Source organism: Xyrauchen texanus, chromosome 22 (genome assembly GCF_025860055.1).
Source record: "Xyrauchen texanus isolate HMW12.3.18 chromosome 22, RBS_HiC_50CHRs, whole genome shotgun sequence".
Classification (NCBI taxonomy): Eukaryota; Metazoa; Chordata; class Actinopteri; order Cypriniformes; family Catostomidae; genus Xyrauchen; species Xyrauchen texanus.
In genome coordinates this window covers 6,415,145-6,437,727 of record NC_068297.1, presented here as the reverse complement: position 1 = coordinate 6,437,727, position 22,583 = coordinate 6,415,145, and the positions used below count along the sequence as shown (strand labels likewise).

General features: G+C 38.9%; 1 protein-coding gene across 1 annotated transcript in view; it reads left to right on the top strand.

Moving 5' to 3' along the window:
• The first annotated feature begins 1,257 nt into the window (after positions 1 to 1,257).
• Positions 1,258 to 22,583, top strand: part of LOC127662388 (EMILIN-1-like) — a 42,475-nt gene continuing 21,149 nt past the window's right edge. Inside the window, exon 1 of the mRNA XM_052153532.1 lies at positions 1,258 to 1,793. Coding sequence (XP_052009492.1) covers positions 1,630 to 1,793 — 164 coding nt within the window. The 5' untranslated portion in view covers positions 1,258 to 1,629. The remainder of the gene's footprint in view (positions 1,794 to 22,583) is intronic.

The window sequence follows — 22,583 nt, the reverse complement described above, 5'->3', positions numbered from 1 at the left end:
CACACAAATGAGAGACAGAAGAAGATTGCCCAAACTGCCTGCTACCCCATTCCCATGTCTCTCTCTTTAGCTTTCTGTTTCTCTCACATACAGTACAGACAGCATTTCACTCATCAGTGAGGGTATATTTAGTTCCTTGATCCTGGATGCAGTTTTACCATCATCTTCTAAACCACAGATGTTTGGTTTACATTCCTCTATTGAAGAGCAGCAGGCATTCTTTGCTATTTTCTTCTCTCTTTTTTTCAGCTCAAAGCCATCCCACTTTTGGAAAGTGTAACAAATGCTGTAGTTTTTCACAGCTGTAGGGCTTCAAAGGAGTGGAAAAGATCGATCTTTCAGAGATAAACCAGTGAGAAACATTCTTTAAACATTCTGAGATCTGCTTTTTTAAAATAACACACAGTTGGCTGACATTTACTGTATTGCGAATGTGTTTTTGAAGCAATATTTGTGATTTGTCCATACAAATCCTTAGATCAGCATAAACGCAGGGGCTGAGTGAGGAAAGGGAGTAAGATCTTAAAAAATTAAAAAAAGAGAAAAAAAGAAATGCAGTCATCTTTTCACATTTTGTAAAATGTGTATTATGATGTCTCACCTAGCGTGTTGCCACCCTTGATGGGTGAATCTCACAAAAACACGACCAGGTCACATTTTACACCAAAAATTAGAAAGAAATTACACATTAAGAAAATAAAGCCTATTTTAGCTTAGAGGTTTTTTTTTTTTTTTTTTGCATTGCATTGCATTGCAGAAATTGATTTTTGTCTTTGAAATGCCTTTAAATGTCTGTTTTTTTAAGCATTATTGAAAAAAATATATATTATTTATTTATTTTAATTTTGGGGTGAAATACTATGTCCTTGTCATGTTCTTTACATCTTTTCTTTGATTCACCCATTGCATTTAGTGTAATTGTCTGAAACAATGCTACGATTTTTTTTACAAGAACAAAAACACAATGAAATCAAACTTTGTGAAATGGGTCTCTCAAAAACACAAAAGCTGCTTTCTTCACCAAAAGTTACCACAATGCACATCAGATGTGGGACATAAAGCACATGGATTCAATCACTGCTTTCCATGTCACTGAGATTTCATAATTACTTCTAGTATTCACACACGTGGTAATGCTGGCTTTTATGCATAGATGGCCGTGATTCTGTTATGTGTGGACTGGAGGGAGTGTTTTAGGAGCTTTCGGAGGGAGGGAGATGAGGAGAGAGTGTGTTGGGGACGTTGGTGTGCGTCAGAGAGCGCACTGGCTCCCCTCTCTCCAACTACATCCCTTTTCCAAGAAATCTCCTCCAGGTTTCAGGAAGCCAATTAGGATTGCTATGTTTGGATGTACCGACAAATATTACTAACCATTCAAAAGAAGGATCGAGGGAGTTTAGGTCGTTTTATCAGCGCGAGAGGAGGCAAAGCGCATTTACACGTCGATTTGAGAGATTTATCCAACAGTTCTGGAAGCGGCGTTCGAGGCGCGTGTTATGGATCGATAATACGAGCTTCTGGGAGTGTAAAGCAGCTCCTGTAACTACTGTGAAACCAATATCTTAGTGGAATAAAGGCTCAATAGAGTTAACTAATCAGTTCTAAAGTGTTATACATTGTTTGAGATCGATGCGCGCTGTGATGGATGGAGCAGCTCCCTTGATGTTGATGCTGCTTTCGCTTTTCTCAGGAGATGTTTGTAGCGCCTCGTATCCTCAGCGGTATAACCTGTACGCTGGGACTCAGACTCAGACGCAGCCTTTAAACGGGGCTCGGGCAGCGAGCAGACACAGGTAAATCAAATCTAAACTTTCTTTTGACCCACTGAATCTGAGCCATTTTACTGTTACTACTATGTGAGAAAGAAGTAGCCGTTTGAAAAGCTTTATTGTAAAACTTACATAGATTGGATGGATGGATGGATGGATTGGTGTATGGATGGATGGATGGATGGGTGAATGGGTGTATGGATGGATGGATGGATGGGTGAATGGGTGGATGGATGGATGGATGGATGGATGGATGGGTGGGTGAATGGATGGATGGATGGGTGAATGGATGGATGAATGGATGGATGGATGGATGGATGGGTGGGTGAATGGATGGATGGATGGGTGAATGGGTGGATGGATGGATGGATGGATGGATGGGTGGGTGAATGGATGGATGGATGGGTGAATGGATGGATGAATGGATGGATGGGTGAATGGATGGATGGATGGATGGATGGGTGAATGGATGGATGGATGGATGGATGGATGGACGGACGGACGGACAGACAGACGGACAGACAGACAGACAGACAGACAGACATACTGTAATAATTCAGAATGACTTCAAGGACTCTAACACAAAAACTTTCATACAAAATAATTTTGTTTATCCTTTGACTCACAACTCTTAGTATACTCATTTTAACCACTAATAGATCTAAACATAAATAACTTATATTGGCATTATATCCATACATTTTCTGTTATAAACATAATTTAATGTGAAGCTGCTTTGAAACAACGGCTGTTTCGAAAAGCACTATACAAATAAATTTGACATGACTTTAATTGACTAGACAGACAGACAGACAGAGAGACAGACGATAGATAGATAGATAGATCGATAGATAGATAGACAGACAGACAGACAGACAGAGAGACAGACGATAGATAGACAGACAGACAGACAGACAGAGAGACAGACGATAGATAGATAGACAGACAGACTGACTGTAATGCATTTACTGAGATAAATGTAACCTGAGGGAACTTTAAGAAGCAAATGTGCTTTGAAATGTGTGGCACAGATGACTACATGGAATACTTCAGACGCCCATTATCCTACAGTGGAACGACAAGAGGTACAATGCTGTCCATCCAAACAGCTAATTATCACTTACTGAGTGCAAGGTTCTGCTTAAAAAGAAGTGATGTTGGACAGACCTCTGTGATTTCCAAAGCCTTTGAGTGCATGGTTATATTTGTCACCACCCTGGTAATAATTACACTAAAAGCTCCTTTTTCCATCACTTTACCTGTCAATCACCAGCTTCTACGTTTCAATGAATACCACCGCTCTTGCTCACCTGCAGCCGAACACGCCAACTCTGACATTGTTGTTTTGACTGTGATTGTTTGGGTGTGACCGGGAGAGGTCGTCCCAGCCCTGACGTGTGGAACGGGGCTTCCCCCTATGTCTGAACTGACGCAATGCTTTCTTATGGGTGGATAGACACACGCAGGCCAGATGCTGCTGGACAGAGCTTTTGGGATCATGTGGACACCAATGCTGTCTTGATTTATGGGCTCAGATCCATCTAAACAAGTAGTAAATAAAGATTAGTTGCTAAATGTATTCATATGTTTCCACACAGGGATTAAAGAGCCAATTTAGACAAAGAATTATGCATTTTTGTGAATTGCAATTCTTGTGAACTCGCAATGTTATCTCATGACATCAGATCCCTTTTACTATAGAGCATGACTTGTAAGGCAATATGTTTTAACATTTGCAATACATAACCAAGTAAATTTACAAGCTTGTTCAAGTGCAATCAATTTGCACAGTAGCTCCACTAATGGAAATAGCCATGCAAAGTACTATGGTATGAGTCATGGAGATGACCCATGAGACAAAGTGTCACAGAAGCACCACAAATGATTGGTGGTTGTTTCAGAAATTGCATTTGTTATTTCACATTTGCTTTTATAACACTATCGGTTAGGTTAAGGTTTAGGGTAGAGATGTAGGTTGATTTAAAACTCGAAAGAGCATTAACTGTAAAAACCTCATTTGTTTGGGACCAAATTTGACTTGCTTTTGGCACCACTCAGTGGACATTTCACCTTGGAACTGCCAATAACGCCATATCCTTTTGATTAAGTGCTCTTGGAAAAGATGTGTTTTTAGCCGTTTTTTGAAGCTAGAGAGTGAGTCAGCTTCACGGATTGAGTTGGGAAGGTCATTCCACCAACGTGGTATGATGAAACGTGGTATGATTTCCCCTCCAATGGCCTGTCAAGGTGATAAGAAAGACCATTTTAGGTAGAAAGGGTGTGAACAGTGATGGTCTTAATGTGAGAACCCTCTGTGCCAGTGGTATGAAGTATGTTTTGAAGTATGCACTGTCTGCTTGAGAAACCTGAGTCTAGTTACTGGGGATTAGCAGCCTGTTTGAACTTTTAGTTGCAACAGATGTAAAAAGTATTCAGCATTTTGTGTGTTTGTTTTAGGGAGAGAGAGAGAGTATTAGGGAGGGCTAAAAAAAAAAGTGTGAGAGAGATGAATCGAGGGAAGAAATTGTGCCTTTATGAGTGTAACTTGTCTTCTCTCCTGTGGCTCAGCATATTGGATTCTTTTCTTCTAAATGAATAAATTGATAGATTCAGACTTATGTTGCTTGCATTAAATGTGCATTTCCAGAGAAAACCACAGCCCACAATCACATTTTTTCAAGGAATATGTGCTTAAAATTTAGCAGAAATTATATGCTGAAAGATCCCGAATGATGAACTTTGCAAGAACTGGATCTGCAGCTGCCAAAACGAGCACTTAACTCACCTCTTTCCTATAATTGTAAGCATTTGGCAAGAATCGCTGCCAGTTTTTTGCGTGTTGGAATACACCTTCTAATATGCTGTTTTCTTTTCTTTCTTTCTGCATTTGTCTACAAAATCCAGCACTTTAAGAGCATGCAGCATGTTCAAAAATAGAGAAAAAAAAAGAAAGCCAAAAAAAATGGCGTTAGTGACTGCCATTTGAAAATGAAAGGATTTACTGGTCCATATTTAAAAAATATGGTACTGAGATGCTCCAAGCTATTTTTTTGCAGAGTTGGAGTCTTGATCTTGTTGTCTTGGTATCTCCCGAGACCACATAAACATGCCCTTGGTCTGGGTCTCATTGGTTTTAGGTGCTCTGGAATTGGGCTGATCTTGAAGGGTGTGGTCTTGACTCTGACTCTGACTCTGCTCTTCAGGTGATCTGTTTTTGTTACTTTTAAATATATCAATCTAGTTCATCATCCTCGTCTGTGCATCTAATGTTAGGGACCATTCAGACCAAATGTGTTTTTGCGCAAAAAATAGCTATACGCCCCTCCTTGATAATAGATCATCAGAGCTCCTCCTGGACACTTCTCTATTGATATATGATATCATGATGATAACACATGATGAGTCATGCTTGTGTAGCCTAACATCTAATGCATTCATACCATCTGGTTGTGTGGCCACAAGCACAAAACCACAAAATATGTCCCCTAAAGTACATGCTACATAGCTAAAACAGAAGCTGTGTCTTAAACGACACACTAAGTACTATGCACTTACAAAATATACTATGCACTCAGCCTTGTTGTATATTAATTTTCAGTGACACTTTTGTAACACAGTTAAAGGATGGGAAAGGAGGAGGCGAGAACCGGCTTGACGATATAAATCATAGTTTAATGGAAAACTTAAAAGACAACACAACACACATGACGGACATGTCCGTAATTCTCTCTCTCTCGAACAATCGTCACCGGCCGCCTTTATCCCTCGCGCGCCTCATCAGGCTGATTGGGGACCGGGCGCGCGATATTCCGACCGGCCCCGCCCCCCTCCGCTCCACAACTTTATAATAATGGTCCATCATTAATAGGTAACTATGTAGGATTTAATGCAGGACAAATGAGTAGTACTACATTAACACTTTAGTTACTACAATTAACTAATATGGAAACATGATTAACTAATCAGTAAGTAATAGCAAACTGATGACTGAGGTAGTTCACTGATAGGTCATTAATAATTACTGAATTTGATCTGCTTAATTGAGAACTATTAACTAACTATGACTAATTTAATATAACTACTAATTAATTATTAATCAATAAATTAAAATGTGTCTAAAATGTTAATGATTATGTTTTTATTGTGAACAAGATCATGCATGGGTTCTTGGTGGGAATTAATTTGTGTGGGGGGGTAACCCTTAAGTAATGAGTCAAGTGTTACCACCTACGTATGAAGGAATAACTAATGATTTGGACCATTATTCTTAACATGCACTGTTGAACAGGTTTTAATGTCTTGAAATTGAACTCTCTCAAATCCAACAAAATCCAGCTTTGTTAAATCAGATGTGAACTTTGCCCTGCATCTGTGTGGGAATGGCAAAAGTTAATCAGCTTTGAATGTAATCGATGGATGGGTGAGTTTGGAATGGTTACTTGGAAGAAGCCTAAAAATTAATTTTATTTCATCAAATGACATCATATTTTACAAAAGCCATCTCTGCCCATGAGTTGCTAGTGTCTTCCTGGACAAACATGCCAGAATGACGCATGCCCGGTCCCCAATCAGCCTGATGAGGAGAGCGAGGGATAACGGCGACCGGAGACGGCAGTTCGAGAGAGAGAACTATGGGCAGCTGCCCTGTCTGTGTTTATGTTTGTGTGTTTTTGTTTAAGTATATCATTAAACTTTATTTTAAGTTTGACAATATAAATATAGTTTAATAATAAACTTAAACAAAAAGACACAAACATAAAACATAAAGGGCAGCTGCCTGTAATTCTCTCTCCCTCGAGCTGCTGCCTCCAGTCGCCTTTATACCTCTCGGGCTTGATCAGCCTGATTAAGGGATTAAGGGCCGGGTGTGCAGCATCACGGCCCGGACCCGCACTCCAACCTACCACACCCTCCTTTTCTTAAAAAATAACTAAATAAATAAAATACTCTGAGGCACTTACAATGGAAGTGAATGAGGCCATTCTATAAGCTTTTAAATACTCCCTGTTTCAAAATGTGCTTGAAAACATGATTTTAGTATGATAAAATCACTTACTAACCTTTCCTGTGTAAAGTTATATACAATTTCACAACTTCGTTCTCATGACAACATAACAGTGTAAACCCTAAACACCCGTAAAAACGACGATTGAAACATCTTTACAGCTTAAATAATACACAACTTTAAAGGGATCAGTAATGGCTTCTATTATACCATAAGCTTCACATTTCTGCCTTTAAATCCTTAAAAAATTGTAACCTCGACTTGTTTTGTTTTGTTTAAAAAAATTCATTTTTGATTACAAATTTATTTGTATTGAAGCCAGAATATTCCTTTAAGTTCTTCTGTAAACCTCTTTATCAGGACAAATAATAAGGCAATCTATATTTTTAATCCTATTTTATACCTTATAATTCTATCTAGAGAGTCAAGGCACATGAAAGATCTAAGGTCAGGTGCAATGAAAATATTCTTAAGCCACTCTTGAAGGGACAGTCCAGCCCTGATGAACCCATTGAACTGATTAGTTCCCATGACATCATATTTCAGAAGTATGTAAGGTACAATACTATACAAACAATAACACCTGAGCATATCTTTTTGTTAAAGAGAGAATTGTGAGTTTATTATTAATTAAAATACATCTTGTTGAATGTCCATTTTATGCGCATAAATGATTGTCTGTTTGTTAATATTAACGTTGTAAGCTCTTACGGTTTTACAGCCAGAGATGGAGACATGGTTTGGGTTGTGCTTTGGTGTCCCTACATTTTAGAAGTAAATTCCGATGATTTACACATGCAGTCCTAAAATTGGGCCCTTTTCTGCCAAACCAGAAGTCAAAAGTCCAAGCCTGAATTTTGTATCCTCTGCTGTCCAGGAAATTATGCTAGACAAGCTTTGGTTCATGCACTTAAGACAGGACGTCCACATTGACAAGGGCCATCTTTCATATATTTCCTAAAAATGTTAATGCTGACAGACAACTGAACTGTGCTGGCATGTAGTTTTCTTGAGGCGACTAGTAATTTGGATCTGGCAGAATAATATAAAATGTCATAGCTTTGGATTAGCTCCATTGACTTATTAATTGAATAGTTTACTTCTACTGAGGTTAAGGCATAGTGAAAGGTAATTTCAACATTCTGCATAAAGTCTGGCCCACATAATAGCTTATTCTGGTCAAGGTCTACCCACTAAGTCAGGAAGAGACCACAATCTCTGATGATTTTGCCAATTTTGTGGGCAATACGCTTTAGACAGTCTGTGGGGATGCTGTCTGAATTTGAGAATGTGGTCTGTCAGATACAGCTATCAGATTTTTTCCCAAACAGGACACCTCCGCAAAGTGACAGTGTTCAAAGCTTTGTTAGTATCACTATGCCCACAGGGCCGATAAGATACTGGCAGAATTTAAGAGCCCTCTTAACTGGATAATGAAAAATGTGTTTTCCTTTGATCTATTTTTTGCAATACACCAAAGACTAATGGGGAGCTGTAAAGGAATGACTTTGTTCATTAGTCATTTTTATGAGTTTAATTTAGCAAATTTTATGATGTTCATGTTTGAGAACGATGTAGAAAAAACCCAAAAGTTTCTGGATTATGTTTTGGAGAAGAGTGAAACTGAACTATGTCCAGACAAGCTTAACCTCCGGAACTGGAGCATGGATAGCTTGATGAGCGCCGATGCTGTTGCACATGTTGAGTGTTGTAAAATTCACCGCTGAGTTTTGCTCAGAGTGCGTTTGGAAGTTTACTGTGATTTTCCAAAAATAATTTGGAATGTCAGATAAAAGTGATTGGCGGGCTGTATCAAATCACTGACTTAGATTAAATAAAGACATTACATTTTCAACCTCCCGTTGGCCCAGGCCATTGTCCCCACCTGCTTCAAAACAGCCACCATTGTACCAGTACCAAAACATGCTCTTACTCCCATCATAGCAAAGTGTTTTGAGAGGCTGGTGCTCTCCCACTTGAAAACATGTCTGCCCCCAACAGTTCGCCTACAAACCCAACAGGTCAACTGAGGATGCTATCGCCTCAGCTCTTCACCCCTGACTCACTTGTACAAAAATAACATGTATGTCAGGATGCTATTCATTGATTTCAGTTCTGCCTTCAATACTGTGATCCCATCCAAGCTGATCTCCAAGCTCACTGATCTTGGCATCAGCCCCTCCCTCTGCAACTGGACCTTGGACTTTCTCACTAACAGACCACAGTCTGTTAGGATAAGCAACCACAAATCCTCCACCCTCACTTTGAACACTGGTGCACCACAGGGCTGTGTGCTGAGTCCAATCCTCTAATCCCTCTTCACCCTCGACTGCATACCTGAGCATGTCTCCAACTCCATAATCAAGTTTGCAGATGACACCACGGTGGTAGGCCTGATCAGCGGCGACGATGAGACGGCCTACAGGGAAGAGGTATAGCACCTGGTAGTATGGTGTGCCAACAACAATCTCACACTCAACACCCAGAAGACCAAGAGTCTCTGTGCTCTCCAACTGATTGTGGACTACCGGTGGACTAGGAAAGGCACACACACACACACACACTCCCATCTACATTGATGGGGACGAAGTGGCGTGTGTGATGAGCTTCAAGTTCGTGGGTGTCCATATCTCTGAGGATCTTTCCTGGACCTACAACACCTCCACTCTGATCAAAAAGGCACATTTCCTTAGGAAGCTAAGGAAAGCTCACCTGTCCCCCCACATCCTGCTGAACTTTTACCGCTGGGCTATTGAAAGTGTCTTAACAAACTGCAGTGTGGAATGGCAACTGCACTGTCTCAGATCAGAAGGCACTCCAACGGGTGGTGAAAACTGCCCGATACATCACTGGTGTCCAGCTACCCTCCATCAAAGACATTCACAATAAATGCTGCCTAAGGAGGGTGAGAAGCATTATCAAAGACACCTCTCACCCCAACCACAGTCTGTTTACTCCTCTCCCATCTGGGAGACGCTATAGGAGTCTGTCGCACCAGCAGACTCAGGAACAGTTTCTTTCCATCAGCTGTCAGCCTACTGAACTCTAAGCTCAGGCGCTGAACATTACATCCCACCCGAACTACATATTTTTTTATAGATTTTTTTTTCTGCACATTCCCTTGCACATTTCTTGCACATAACTTCTACCTTCTGATGTCGCTTGCACTGTTATGGCCACCGGCCATATACATATATTTACACATTTACATATTTATACCTCATTCTGTACAATGCACCTTCAGTTTATGCTTCTTCATTTGCACCTTGTACTGTATTATAGACATTTGCATTGAGCTGGTCTCTGCGTCTCTACATCATAACTTTGCACTCAAAAACCCATATTGTATATACTTACATATTATATATATATATATATATATATATATATATATATATATATATATATACATATTGCTATTTGCACTTCTGGTTAGATGTTAACTGCATTGCATTGCTCTGTACTTGTATTTGGCACAATGACAATAAAGTTGAATCTAATCTAATCTAAAAAAGAAGTCTTGTAATAATAAATATTTTGTGTTCATGTATTTATTTATTTGGTTTGTAGCAGTGAAGCCAGTTGTTATTGCAAAATTAACCCCTTCAGGCTCATAAAAGATGATCAGCATGAACACCCTGTCGGGGTTTATTTTGCGATAACAGCCGGCTGAATGTACATTATCCCTTACTTATATATTTTTTTAAAGGAGACCTATTATGCCTCTTTTTACGAGAAGTCATATATGTCTCAAAACCAAGAACAAAAAACACAGGGTAAAATGAAACAACTTTTGGAGCCGTGTTGGTTCCCCACTTGATGTCCTGAAGCAAAACCGTTTGAGAACCACTGCTTTTTAGTGCTCATTCATCCATTCTTCGTTCATGCTCCTTGCTTTAGAGGCCACTGTTTGTCCCTTTTTTAATCTGTCAGGTCTTATTTGATGGCGAATCATCCTTAGTACATGCTAGCTGTTGTATTTTGCTATTTGTCCTGGTGTCACTAGAGGGTTTAAGTAAACCCTCAATGAAAGGAAAGTTCCTGGCCCTTGACCTGGGCTTTTTGAAGATGTGTCAGTGCATGTGAAGCCAAGAGCTGCCTGTGGCGGTGCCTGTCAGTCTCGGGCTGATCCAGACCACCCCACACCCTCACAGGCAGGCAGGAAACCCACATTCATACAGTGGCCCCTTCACACCGAGAGGAACGTCCTGTAGTAGATATCTCGTTCTGGAAGCACCTCTAATATGCAAAGTGCTTCCTGTGAACAAGTTTGTGTTTGACATGGGAGAAAGTAGCATTGAATAATAGCAGATACTCGGACATGCCAAAATGTCAGTCATGAATGATTGCTTCTGGAAGACAAGCAGTTGTAGTAGACCTATTAGCTTTGCTTGCTCTCTGTGCTTAATTTGGTTTTACAGCAGTGATTACAGTTAGATTATCTTAATTTTCTAAAGAATGTTTAATATAGAGTCATATATATGCAATAAATATTTCAACTTCTCTTTGTTACACTGCTACAGTCGTGATTGAGCAGTAGCTGTAAAAAGACTGGCATGTCTAAACATTATTTTAAGGCTCACTTTAGCTTGAATTGTTATACAAGCTATTGAAGACATACAGTTCTTTGTAATGTGGAAAGGACAGCAACATATATCAGCCAAACTTCAGATTTTTTCATTTTCTAAAGAAAGTGTATACAACAGCTTCTTAACAGTCCCATTACCATAACATTTAAGTAAAAAAAGTTAAAGGGATAGTTCACCCAAAATTTTTAATTGTGTCATTATTTACCCTCATTTCATTCCAACCCCTTATGACTTTCTTCTGATTTCAATACAATGGCAGTTTATAGTGACTCACTTTAGCATCACGATTACCCAAAGTGTCATAACACTAGTCCATTCGTCTCATGCATTATAAACGAAAGGTTTTGGCAAAAAGAGAATTGAAGTCAAGACAACTTGAGCTGTTTTTACTTTTGATTTTCAATCATGGACGTGCACAGGAAGTCAAGATTTTCAGAGAAAAATACCTTATATTTGGGCTTGTTTCTCATCAACACATATTGTACGCCTTCAGAAGATTTGGAATATGATGCATGAGTTGCATGGACTACTTCTAATACATTTTTTGCTCCTTTTTTAAACTTTAAAGTAAAAAGTAACTATCAACTGCCATTGTAATGAAACCAGCAAATGGGACAGTTTTTAAAGTTTCTAATTTTTGTGTCAGCAGGAGGGAAAAATCGGATTGACATGAGGGTGAGTAAATTATGACAGAATTTTCATTTTCATCAGTCATATTTTAAAACAAAATAGTTTCACTGCTTTTTTTTTTTTTTTAAAGATGTATAATAATAGATTATTCTGCACTGTACCCACTAAAATTTTTTTTAAAGAATTTCAAGAATTTTGCTTTGGGCCCCAGAAAAAAAAAAATGAAAATGATTTTAATTTAAATTAATTTAGTCATTCTTTTGCATGAATTTCTTTTTTAATATATTTTTGAATAATTAGATAGATCTGGACACAAAAACGAGTGTGACGTCATTGACCCACCAAATAGAATATCAAAAACAGATTTCCTGAATGCACCCCTGTCTTTCATTGGTTGGTCAAGAGATATTCCTGTCTAAAACGAACCCTATTGGTCGATAGCAGCCACAGTGTTTACAATTTTCGTAGAATTAACCTATGCATGGCTTACTTATATGCATATCGCTCCATATTAAACTGCACAGGTGACCTTTTAAAGTTTAGATTTTTAAAGGTTAAGTCACTACCAATAAATTATTTCTTCTAAAATAAATAATAAGTTAGCTTAACAAACCCTGAAATCTGTATGTATCTCATCTGTTTAAGTGTCCAAAATACAGATTAAACCCAAAAAGGCATGAATGTCCAAACAACTTTAGGGAAGGCTTCTCTCCTTGCATGTGTAGGCCACATCTGTGGTATGTCTTCTTAGAAGACATGCTCCCCCCTCTTTCGCTTCATGTGCATTCCAAGCTGAGACGCCATTGATGTGCTGCTGTGGTCAATCCCCTGCAGAAACCGCTTCACTGTAAAGGGAGCGAGTTACAGTATAACCACAAGGCAAAAAGTTTCCCACGAGCTCGCCCTTCCAACGTCAAATATGTGGCCTGTACAGTAAAAGAGTGACCTGACATTTGTTACTGCATTACTTTTAAGGGTAATCATAACAGAAAGGCTTATCTAAAAATCAGTATGTGGAATAAAATGGGACGTGAATGCTAAGAATATCCGATATATTGTCCCAAGCTGATAAGAATGAGGGTTAATGGGACAGCTGTTAATGTTGTTTCTGTATGTATTCTGGCATAGTGTGATTTTTTTTTGTCCACCTCTGCTTTAAGGAGGTCATGAAAAAATCAGTATAGAGTTGCAAAACTTGTGGACATTAGTCTTCTTTGTGTATTTTAGATTAAATAAAGCCTGACTTTTTCTTTTTTGCTAAAGCACATTATAATAGTTAAGCTAATGTGTCTTTTTTTTTTAATGTTAAAAAAAATAACATTTGTGATCATTTATTCACCCATATGCCTTTCTATCTGAAAAGATGTTAGCTCAGATGCACAATCTTAACTCAGTCACCATTCACTTTCATTCCATCTTTTTTCCAAACAATGAAAGTGAATGGTGACTGAGGCTAACATTCTGCTAGATCAGGGGTTTTAAAACTTTTTGAATGTCAAGGACCACCAAATATGAGGATCCCCTTGCAAGGGACCCCCTTTATAAAATATAAAGGCAGCTAAATATTTTCATATATAAAGACAGATTTGTATTGAATGAGAATAATAGTAAGCTTGGTAATATAAAGACATAATGTTGTTTGCAATAGTAAATAATTGTACAGTATTTCGTATTGTACTAAGCAAAATAAAAATATATTATATGGAAAATATTTAATACATTTAATACATTGAAAGCCAAATACGTTACTGGATAAACCTCATTAAATATATTTGTATTTAAATTAAAATGAAATTTATTTTTAGTCTTAAGAGAGCTGAATGCTACTGGTAATAATTGTACAATTCTGCATGAATAAATAAAAGTTTATTTATTTATGTCTTTGTTATTTATGTAAATCTTTACATAATTAAAAAAAAAAATTCTCTGGAATTGTTTTACGGACCCCCTAGCATCCCTTTGTGGCTCCCTGGGGTTCCCTGGACCCCAGTTTGAAAACCTCTGTGCTAGATAACTCCTATTGTGATTTATGGAATAAAGAAAGTGATATGGGTTTGGAAAACCACGAGGGTGAGTAAATGATGACGTTCATTTTTGGCTGAACTTGCCCATTAATATTATCAAATGTTTTCAGCTGCGTATGACTCAACTATGATTTTAATTTCTCAAAAGCTGTTCCAAGAAAGTATTACAACCATTTTTAATTTTTGAAGTTGCATATGCAGACTTAGTGTTCACTTGAGGCGTGACAGATGTGAGCTTGTGTACAGGCAGCGGTCGAATCTCAAATTGCTGTGTTGGAAAGAACTGCCTCATCTTTTGCGAAAACAGCCGTAATTGAGCGCTGTTTCCACATGATACTCCATGATTAGATTTCGGTGATGTTTGTAAATGGAGGTTGAAACCACTGGCAACAACAACAATGTGCTGCACAGTCATGCCATGCCCAACGATATCAGTATTGTGCATGTGAATCAGTTTTGGTATTGTATCACAGTATCAGTGATTTAGTGTGGACACAGTTGGGCTGCACTGAAAGTAGACTTGCCTTCCGGCCAAACGCCCTCACCTCACCCTGCTGATATAGCTGATTGGAGAGACAGTCAGACGGGCATGTGGTACCTCCTGGAGAGAGACAAATAAGCAAGGCTGTAAAACAGGCTGTCTGTACAGCCACAATGGTTGTGTTCTAATGTTGAAAAATTTTGCTTTTGCAGGCAGTATACAGAAGAATCCATGGTGGTCTAGACTGGTTTTAGATGGTTTTGTGTTGGTCTAGACAGTGGAAAGAATGAAAATAGTTTCTGGAGGAGTGGTTGAAAAGTTTCGATAATTAATTACTGTACATGTTTTTCGACTCTACTGAGAAATAAAGCATTGTAGTCTCTAAATATTAGCTTGGTTATCTTTAAAGCTCAAAAACATTTGTTTTAGATCATTAATTGTGACCTGTTAAGTCGCTGACTTAGGTTTCGAACACAGCCAGTGACAGACCAGCTGCTTTGACCACTTCCTGTTGCTGAGGTCAGGGGTCATGGTTTGTGGTGCATGCATGGGCGGCATGCAGGGTCACTCCAAGGGTAAGATGTGTGGTAGAACACAGGAAAAAGGGAAGAACAGTAGAGGAGTAGAGCTCATGATGATTGGGCCTTTGTATACAGTGCTGAAGCACAGGATGTGAATATGGCTGGGTGTTTAGTACAACAAGAGGGAGTTTTATGTCATTGTGTGTTGTTATGGAGTTTAATATCAAAAGAATTCCATTGATCTGATCTCTTTTGCTGTCGTTTTTCTAATCACTTTCTCTCTATACACAAACTCTGTGTCTTCTTTTCCTTATGTAGCTTGATAGCGTGTTTCATTATGCATTCAAAAGCAAGTATGCAGAGGCACGATACTGATGGATGTGTAATTACACTGTATAATACCCAAAGCCACATTATTAAAGGAGTAGTTCACCCAAACAATGAACATTCTAACATTATACAAAGATGTACAGTTATTTTTCTTTCTGTGGAACACTAAAGGAGAATTTTGAAGACAGCTACACACAGCTCATTTCCATAAACCAATACATAGGAAGGACAAAAACCCTTAAAATCATAAAAGAAGTCTATACAGCTCTTGTGCTATATCTAAAGGCATAGTTCACCCAAAAATGAAAATTCATGCTCATGTTCTTTAAAACTTGTATGACTTTCTTTCCTCAGTGGAACACAAAAAGGGCTTGTTGGGCAGAATGACAGCCTCAGTTACCCTTTACTTTCACTGTATGGAAAAAACAAATATGCAATGTGCACAAGTGAATGGTGATTGAGATTGCCTGACATCTCCTTTTTGGGTTCCACATACGAAAGTCACATGTTTGGAAAAACATGCATGAAAGTAAATTTTTGGTTGAACTATCCCTTTAAAGTCTTTGTGGTAGGAACACGAGGCAGCTAATTTTGCATGATGTCACCTTCTGCAAGTGAACACACTGAGAGAATAGAAGCCACCCAACCTGTATAAGTAGCCACTAGCCTTTGCTCTATTACTCTGTGTAAACATATCTGTATCAATCAGTAAGCCATGCAGGAGAGGAGGCCAGCTGGCCCTACGGTCAAATCTCAGATGGTTTATAAAGGGTGGGGGACATTGGCTCTGCATTTGCACCAGAATTACCGCACCTCGAGTCAGCAGTTGTTCTTATAAGAACCATTAAATCCAAGAACTGAAAAATATTTGAGGTGACATGACTGTATTAAGAGCAGGCGAGAGCTGAACAGTTCCTATGGAGCAGCGTTTATATTGAGTTTGGGAAAGTAGTGCATACCAGTGTATGCTAAATAGTCTCAGCGATAACTCTGTTTAACAAATTGCATATTATGATAAATGAACAAACACCCTTGACAAAGACTTCAACAAGATATCCATCAGTGTACATAACACAAGACTCATAAGATCTGGTTCAGAGAATGGAGTAAGTTAAATTAGGAATAATTCAGTTTAGTACAACTGATACAGTTGAGTTTCATCTGTGTTAAATCACCCCCTAGATCACAGACTCTATTCATTGTTCAAGCCTTACTGGAAAAGGGCCAGGAAGTGATATCATAGGATTCTGGACCAAAAGCTTGTAGCACACATGTACACCCATTTACACATACACATTTATCACAATATATTGTGTCAGTGGGCAGTTATGGACAGGATATGCAGAATATGCTTGTAAAGCAGTTCAATGGAAAGGAGGAGGCCAGAACCGGCCTGGCGATATAAACAATATTTTAATGATTAACTTAAACAAAAGACAAACACACACACATGACGGACATGTCCGTAAATGATCTGTCTCTCGTCGCACCACCATCCACAATTGGATTTTATCCCTCTCGGAGGCTTAATTAGCCTGCTAAGGGACCGGGTGTGTATAATCACGACCCGGCCCCGCCCTCCGCCCTGTTACAATGCTGTTGAATAATGTTTTATGTCCGTATTTTGAATCACTTGGGCGGATCTGTGATCGTGAGTGTATGAAGGCTGACATTCTTCTCTTGAATGTTTCTCCATCACAAACGCTACATTAATCGATGTAATATCTGTCCTGGGAGCAGCAATTACTGTCCATATTGAGAAAATAATAGGAAAGGACTGTTTTCAGCATTAATGAAGAACAAAGACGTGAATGTATCCATACGCCAGATACTCTACATTGGATTAAATCACTTGTCTGACAGATAATTAGAGAATAGAGTGTGTGAGATAGAGAGAGATGGAAAGAGTTTGATGTTTCCTGTACATTTTGAAATTGTAATTTAAATTCCAAGGTGAAATGTCCACTGCGTTGTGCTAAAAGCGAGTTAAATGTATTATTCCCAAACAAATTAGCTTTTTAAGGTTAATGCTCTATCCAGTTTTAAATCCACAAAACGTACCTCACTACCCTTAACCATAAACCTTAACTAAACCGATTAAACCTGCTATAAAAAGCAAATGTAAGTCAAAAACATGGAAATGCAGTATCAACCATGTCATTTTATGGTGCAAGTGCAAGTGGAACGCTTGAGCTACTGTGCAATTTGGTAAAGATTGAACAAGCTTTTAAATTTAGTTGGTAATGAAACAAAAAAAGAAAAATGTGTCGCTTTACAAGTTATGTACTTTAGCAGAGCCGGCCCGTGGCATAAGCGACATAGGCGATTGCCTAGTGTGCAAAATGACAGAGGTGCCAGCACAAGTTTTAAAAATTTTTTGCTTGTTTAATTTAAGTTTTGTGCAAGTTAAGTGCAGTGTATTTTCTTTAAAATAAACTTTAGCTTCTATATTGTTTTTATATTGCTGCTTGCTTTCACTTCACCAAAAAGCTCCTAAGTGTCTTCTTTTTAAAGAGACCATGATTAGGACTGTAGTCTTAAGCATTCATGCTAAGCACCTTGAAGCGAAACTTAGAGCATCCTCAATTGGAGACCAGGGCAAACTACTGCCCACGGGTCGATTTATCATGTTTGTTTTTTATTAGATCTTTCATTTATCTGATTTTGGATCCTATCGCACATCCACAAGCTTTTAATATACTCAGGGTTGCCAGATAATAGATGCAACACCCCATGCCATGTCACAGCCACGCCTCATCCTGCTCCATGCCATGTCACAGCCACGCTTTATGTTTCACCTTATGTCACGCTTAATTTATTAAAGCTGGCAACCATGTATGAGCGTGAGCGTGCTCTGTCTCCTCTTAAAAAAAAATAAAATAAAAAACTTTGCGCTCAATGGTGCAATATTCTGCTCAAAGAAAAGTGTGATGCAGCCACTCCGTCCATTTGTGAGGCTACGTGTGCTGTTTAGTGCCAAGTCTGCAAGCAAACCTTTTCAGTGATGAACTTTAGTAAAATCCTATTAGATTTTCGCATCATTCGCACATGGAAGGGACATGTGAGCAAAACCAATTGAGAGTGGAAAATGTGTTCTTTTTGTTATTTGTAAAATGCTTAAGTCCCTCACACTTGTATGCAAATGTTACTCTGGCAGTAATCGTTTATAATAGTCATGCAGCCTGTTTTATTTAGTGGTGTGCTAAATGTGATGCCAAACAAACCATTGACGAGACCCACATGATGACCCATGAGCGTGTAAACGAGTTGATAATGTTTTCAGTACAAAACAACTTTATCCACTTTGCGGCAAAACATTAAAATAAGCTTTTAGAATCTATAATTTCCGAATGTATTATTTTACTATTAAGCCAGACTCCTTAAGTAGAGTGTTAAATTAAATACTATATTACCACTTGGTCGAGAACTGGCACGACGACGCCGAGCCGCCTGGGTCAGCTTTGGCTCAATTGCCGAGACGGCCACCAACAGAGCCATCGACCCGGACATCAGGGCCGCCCTATTCAACAGCACCGTCCTGCCGGCCATGCTCTACGGGGCCGAGACCTGGGCAACGACGGCGGCCAACCGACAAAAGCTGGCCGTGACTGAACGCGCAATCGAGCGCCACATGGTCGGGGTTAAAAGGATCGACCATGTCCGCAACGAGCAGCTGCGGGCCATGACCAGGGTGGCCGACGCGGTGGACCTGGCCAACAAGGCCAAGAAGCGCTGGGCTGGGCACCTGATGTGGCGGACGGACGAAAGATGGACACGCGAAGTCACCGTCTGGTTGCCGATCGACATCAAGTGCCCTGCAACACGATGGCGCGACTCGCTACGACAAGATCTGGGACACAATTGGATGGGACTCGTCCAGGACCGACAGACCTGGGCAGATCGTTGTGGTCTGCGCTGACCACCTTTGGCCGGCGAAGACAGACCAATTCTGGATTCTGGATTCTGGATTACCACTGCATTGAAGTATGATAAAATAAACAATTAATAATTATATTCAGCCTTTATTCGGTTTTATTAACACATGATAGAAAACACATGATCCTTCATTGTGTGCGTGAGTGCACTACTAAGTCTGGGCTTAAAAGATACAACTTTGCAGATATTTTATCTTCTCTCCTCCAGGATCTACTTAACGGCTGATGTGGCCCCTGTACCAAAATAATCACACACACCTGCTCAATTGAATATTTAAGACTAATACTGTAAACAAGCAGATTTCCTTGAATACTCGCACATACACAAAAATCCCTGCAATTTGTGAACACACTAAATGCTGCATCAGTGTATGTCCTAATCTGCAGACGCAGCATTTTGCTGTCATTTTCAGGGACAGATCATGTGAAAAAATAATGACGCAAAAAATGTTTTTTTTTACATGAAAACGTTCTTTACATTGTTTTAGTAGCATTTAAACATGATTTAATCTATTTAAAAAATGTATTATGATATATCTCCACTTTATACATAGCACCCCCACTATTTTCAAAAGCACCCTAAGTGATTTTCATCTGGAACCGGGCCTGTAGCTGGCTAACATCTACAGATACATTAAATTATATAGCCTATATTTTGTTGGTCTGTTTTGGGTGCATATTTCATATTGCTTTCTCTTTTATACCCTTTGTTTTATTAACTAATTGTGCAACCGTAGGCACAGTTGTTTATGTACGTGTTTGTGTGTGCTCGCATTTCATTTCAATTGCCAGCTTTCTATGCCATAACTTTAAGACAAGATTTTAAGCTATTTATGCAGGACTGCTTACTGTACGCTCAGAGTGAATGATGCTGGAACCCATTGCAAATCAGCCTGTAATGCCTGCAGACTGTTATGACTGTAAAGTTGTTTATTTGTATTTTTGCAAATAGAATGATGTGATGGAAAAATATGAATATGATTTGGGGTGGGGTGGGGTGGGTCAACTCTCATTTGTTCAAATCAGTTTAACAATTGCCAAAGGTACTTTTCTGTCCGTTTATCTGTCCTCTCTTATATTTTCCATTCTTTTTGGAGCTAAAACATGTTGAGTGTTTCAGTAAGTCAAGAGCTTTATGAGAGTTTGATGAAAGCGAGCCAGAGATGAAAATTCTGCACGACGAATGCGCTAAGAATGTGGATCATTCACGACTGGCCGTAGAGGCCTGGAAATACTGTGGTCTGGTCCACACAAATCAACATTTGAAAAACAAATACTGTGGGCTGAAACAGCCTGACAACTTCTTCACAATCTTTAAACCTAGAAAGCTTCTTGCCAAGTATGGATTAAGAAATGAGAGGCCTATTGAAGCCCCCCATGACGTATTACGTGACTACGTTCACCTTTACAGGACACTTGCCAGATTTGGTCCAAAATCATGCATTATTAATAGGGATGTGCATTGTGTTCAAATGCCAAAATAACTATTCAGTTAGAGGTCTTCAACCTGATCTGAGTTTGATGGTAGCCGACAAACCTACAGGTTTTGGGCCAGGTTCGGGTCGGTTTTCAAGTAGGCGATAGGGCGAGTTACGGGCTATTCACACGTAAACACGCACTGGACAGACGTCTTTAAATTAATATTTCTAAATGCATCTCAAGACACCTGTGTTCTGTTTTACAATTAGTTGCACTGCATTAAGCTTTTTCAGAACTGGTGTCACAAATCGGCATTCTGATGAAGTTCTGGTTGCAAAGAGGACTTAATGTGACTGTTACACATGATTCCAGATTGTTTTTCACCTGGCAAAGTTTCTGCGCTTGATAAACAGTAAGACAATTTTATTCCCCCTTTGGCTCTGATGTTCAGACAGTAATTACTCAAGTTAAAATCGGAATTATTTAAAAATCAAAGCATCCTGAAGAGGTTTATAATCTGTAGCATTCGCTGCCTCATGGAAAATGAACCTGCCCGGGCAGAATTACGCATTTTCCATTGATTAAGGCCTACTATGTTACAGGCAGTGACAGAGATTATTTTTGTTCAACTTTAATGTGATTTTATCATTTGAAGAACTACGTACTGTGCTATTTAGGCTCATAGCTCACTTTGCTCTTTATTCCCTGCTATCTGAGATTGTGTTTGACGCATCCATGTCAATAAACCTTCTTTATTCCTGACAAATAACACAATAACCGTTCGTGAACTCTCGCGGTAAATCAAATATTACAAACGGCTACTATGCACATATTTAGGGTATTAAGGCACCTTTTGCTTTATCATTAAACATTAAATGCATGCAGGACTTAAACATTTTAAAGTCCTCTATACTGTTGCAGGAATCTGTCGCTTATATGAATTGAAACCATCGGCTTTGTACACAGCCAGATTAAACAGCACGTTATCTTTGTGTTTGGAAGAATTTTGTAAATCAGACGCTGTTCTCTGTAGTCCTTCAAATAAACGCACTCGAGTGTCTGTGCTCACGCTGCTGTCGTCCAACACGCATTTGGTCGAACAAATGGTATTTTACACAAGGCTGACATTTATGTGGATTTATAATAGATATCTAAAAATAAATAAATAATTGATTTAGAGATCGGGGGCCTTTGGGTTTAGAGGCCCCTGGGCAAAGGCCCAATCGGCCCGGTGGTTAATCCATCCCTGCTTCTAGCTTAAGCAGCTAACATTACATGTGAGGTCATTGTGAGGGCTCTTTATTGATTAATGGATCATCCGCCAATTACAATAAAATCATAAGTGAAATTTAGATTACTAAAATCAAATCTTTAGTTTGCTCCACTCAGTGGAATAGTTCACTCCAAAATAAAAATTCTGTCATGATTTTCTCCAAACCTCAAGCCTACTTTTTCAACCTGTATGCTGTTTTTGTTGTTGTGTGAAACACACAGGGAAAGTATCTTAAAGTGTTAGACTATGGTATTTAAATCCATATCTTAAGAAGCGATATGATACGTTTAGGTGAGAGACAACACAATATTTAAGTCTTTTTTTATTATTATAATTTCTCCTCCCTGCTCAGTCAATCTCTACTCTGCTTTAACTTTCCCATTCTTCTTCTTCTTCTGATTTTGCTGATTCACATTCTCCATGCATATGGACCCCTACTGGGCAGAGAGGAGAATTTATGATAAAAAAAAAATGACTTAAAAATGTATCTGTTTCTCACCAACACCTATCATACCGTGTCTGAAAATATGGATTTAACCACTGGAGTCTTATGAGTTACTTGTTTGCTCCCTTTATGTGGATTTTGAAGCTTTCAAATTTTCACTTG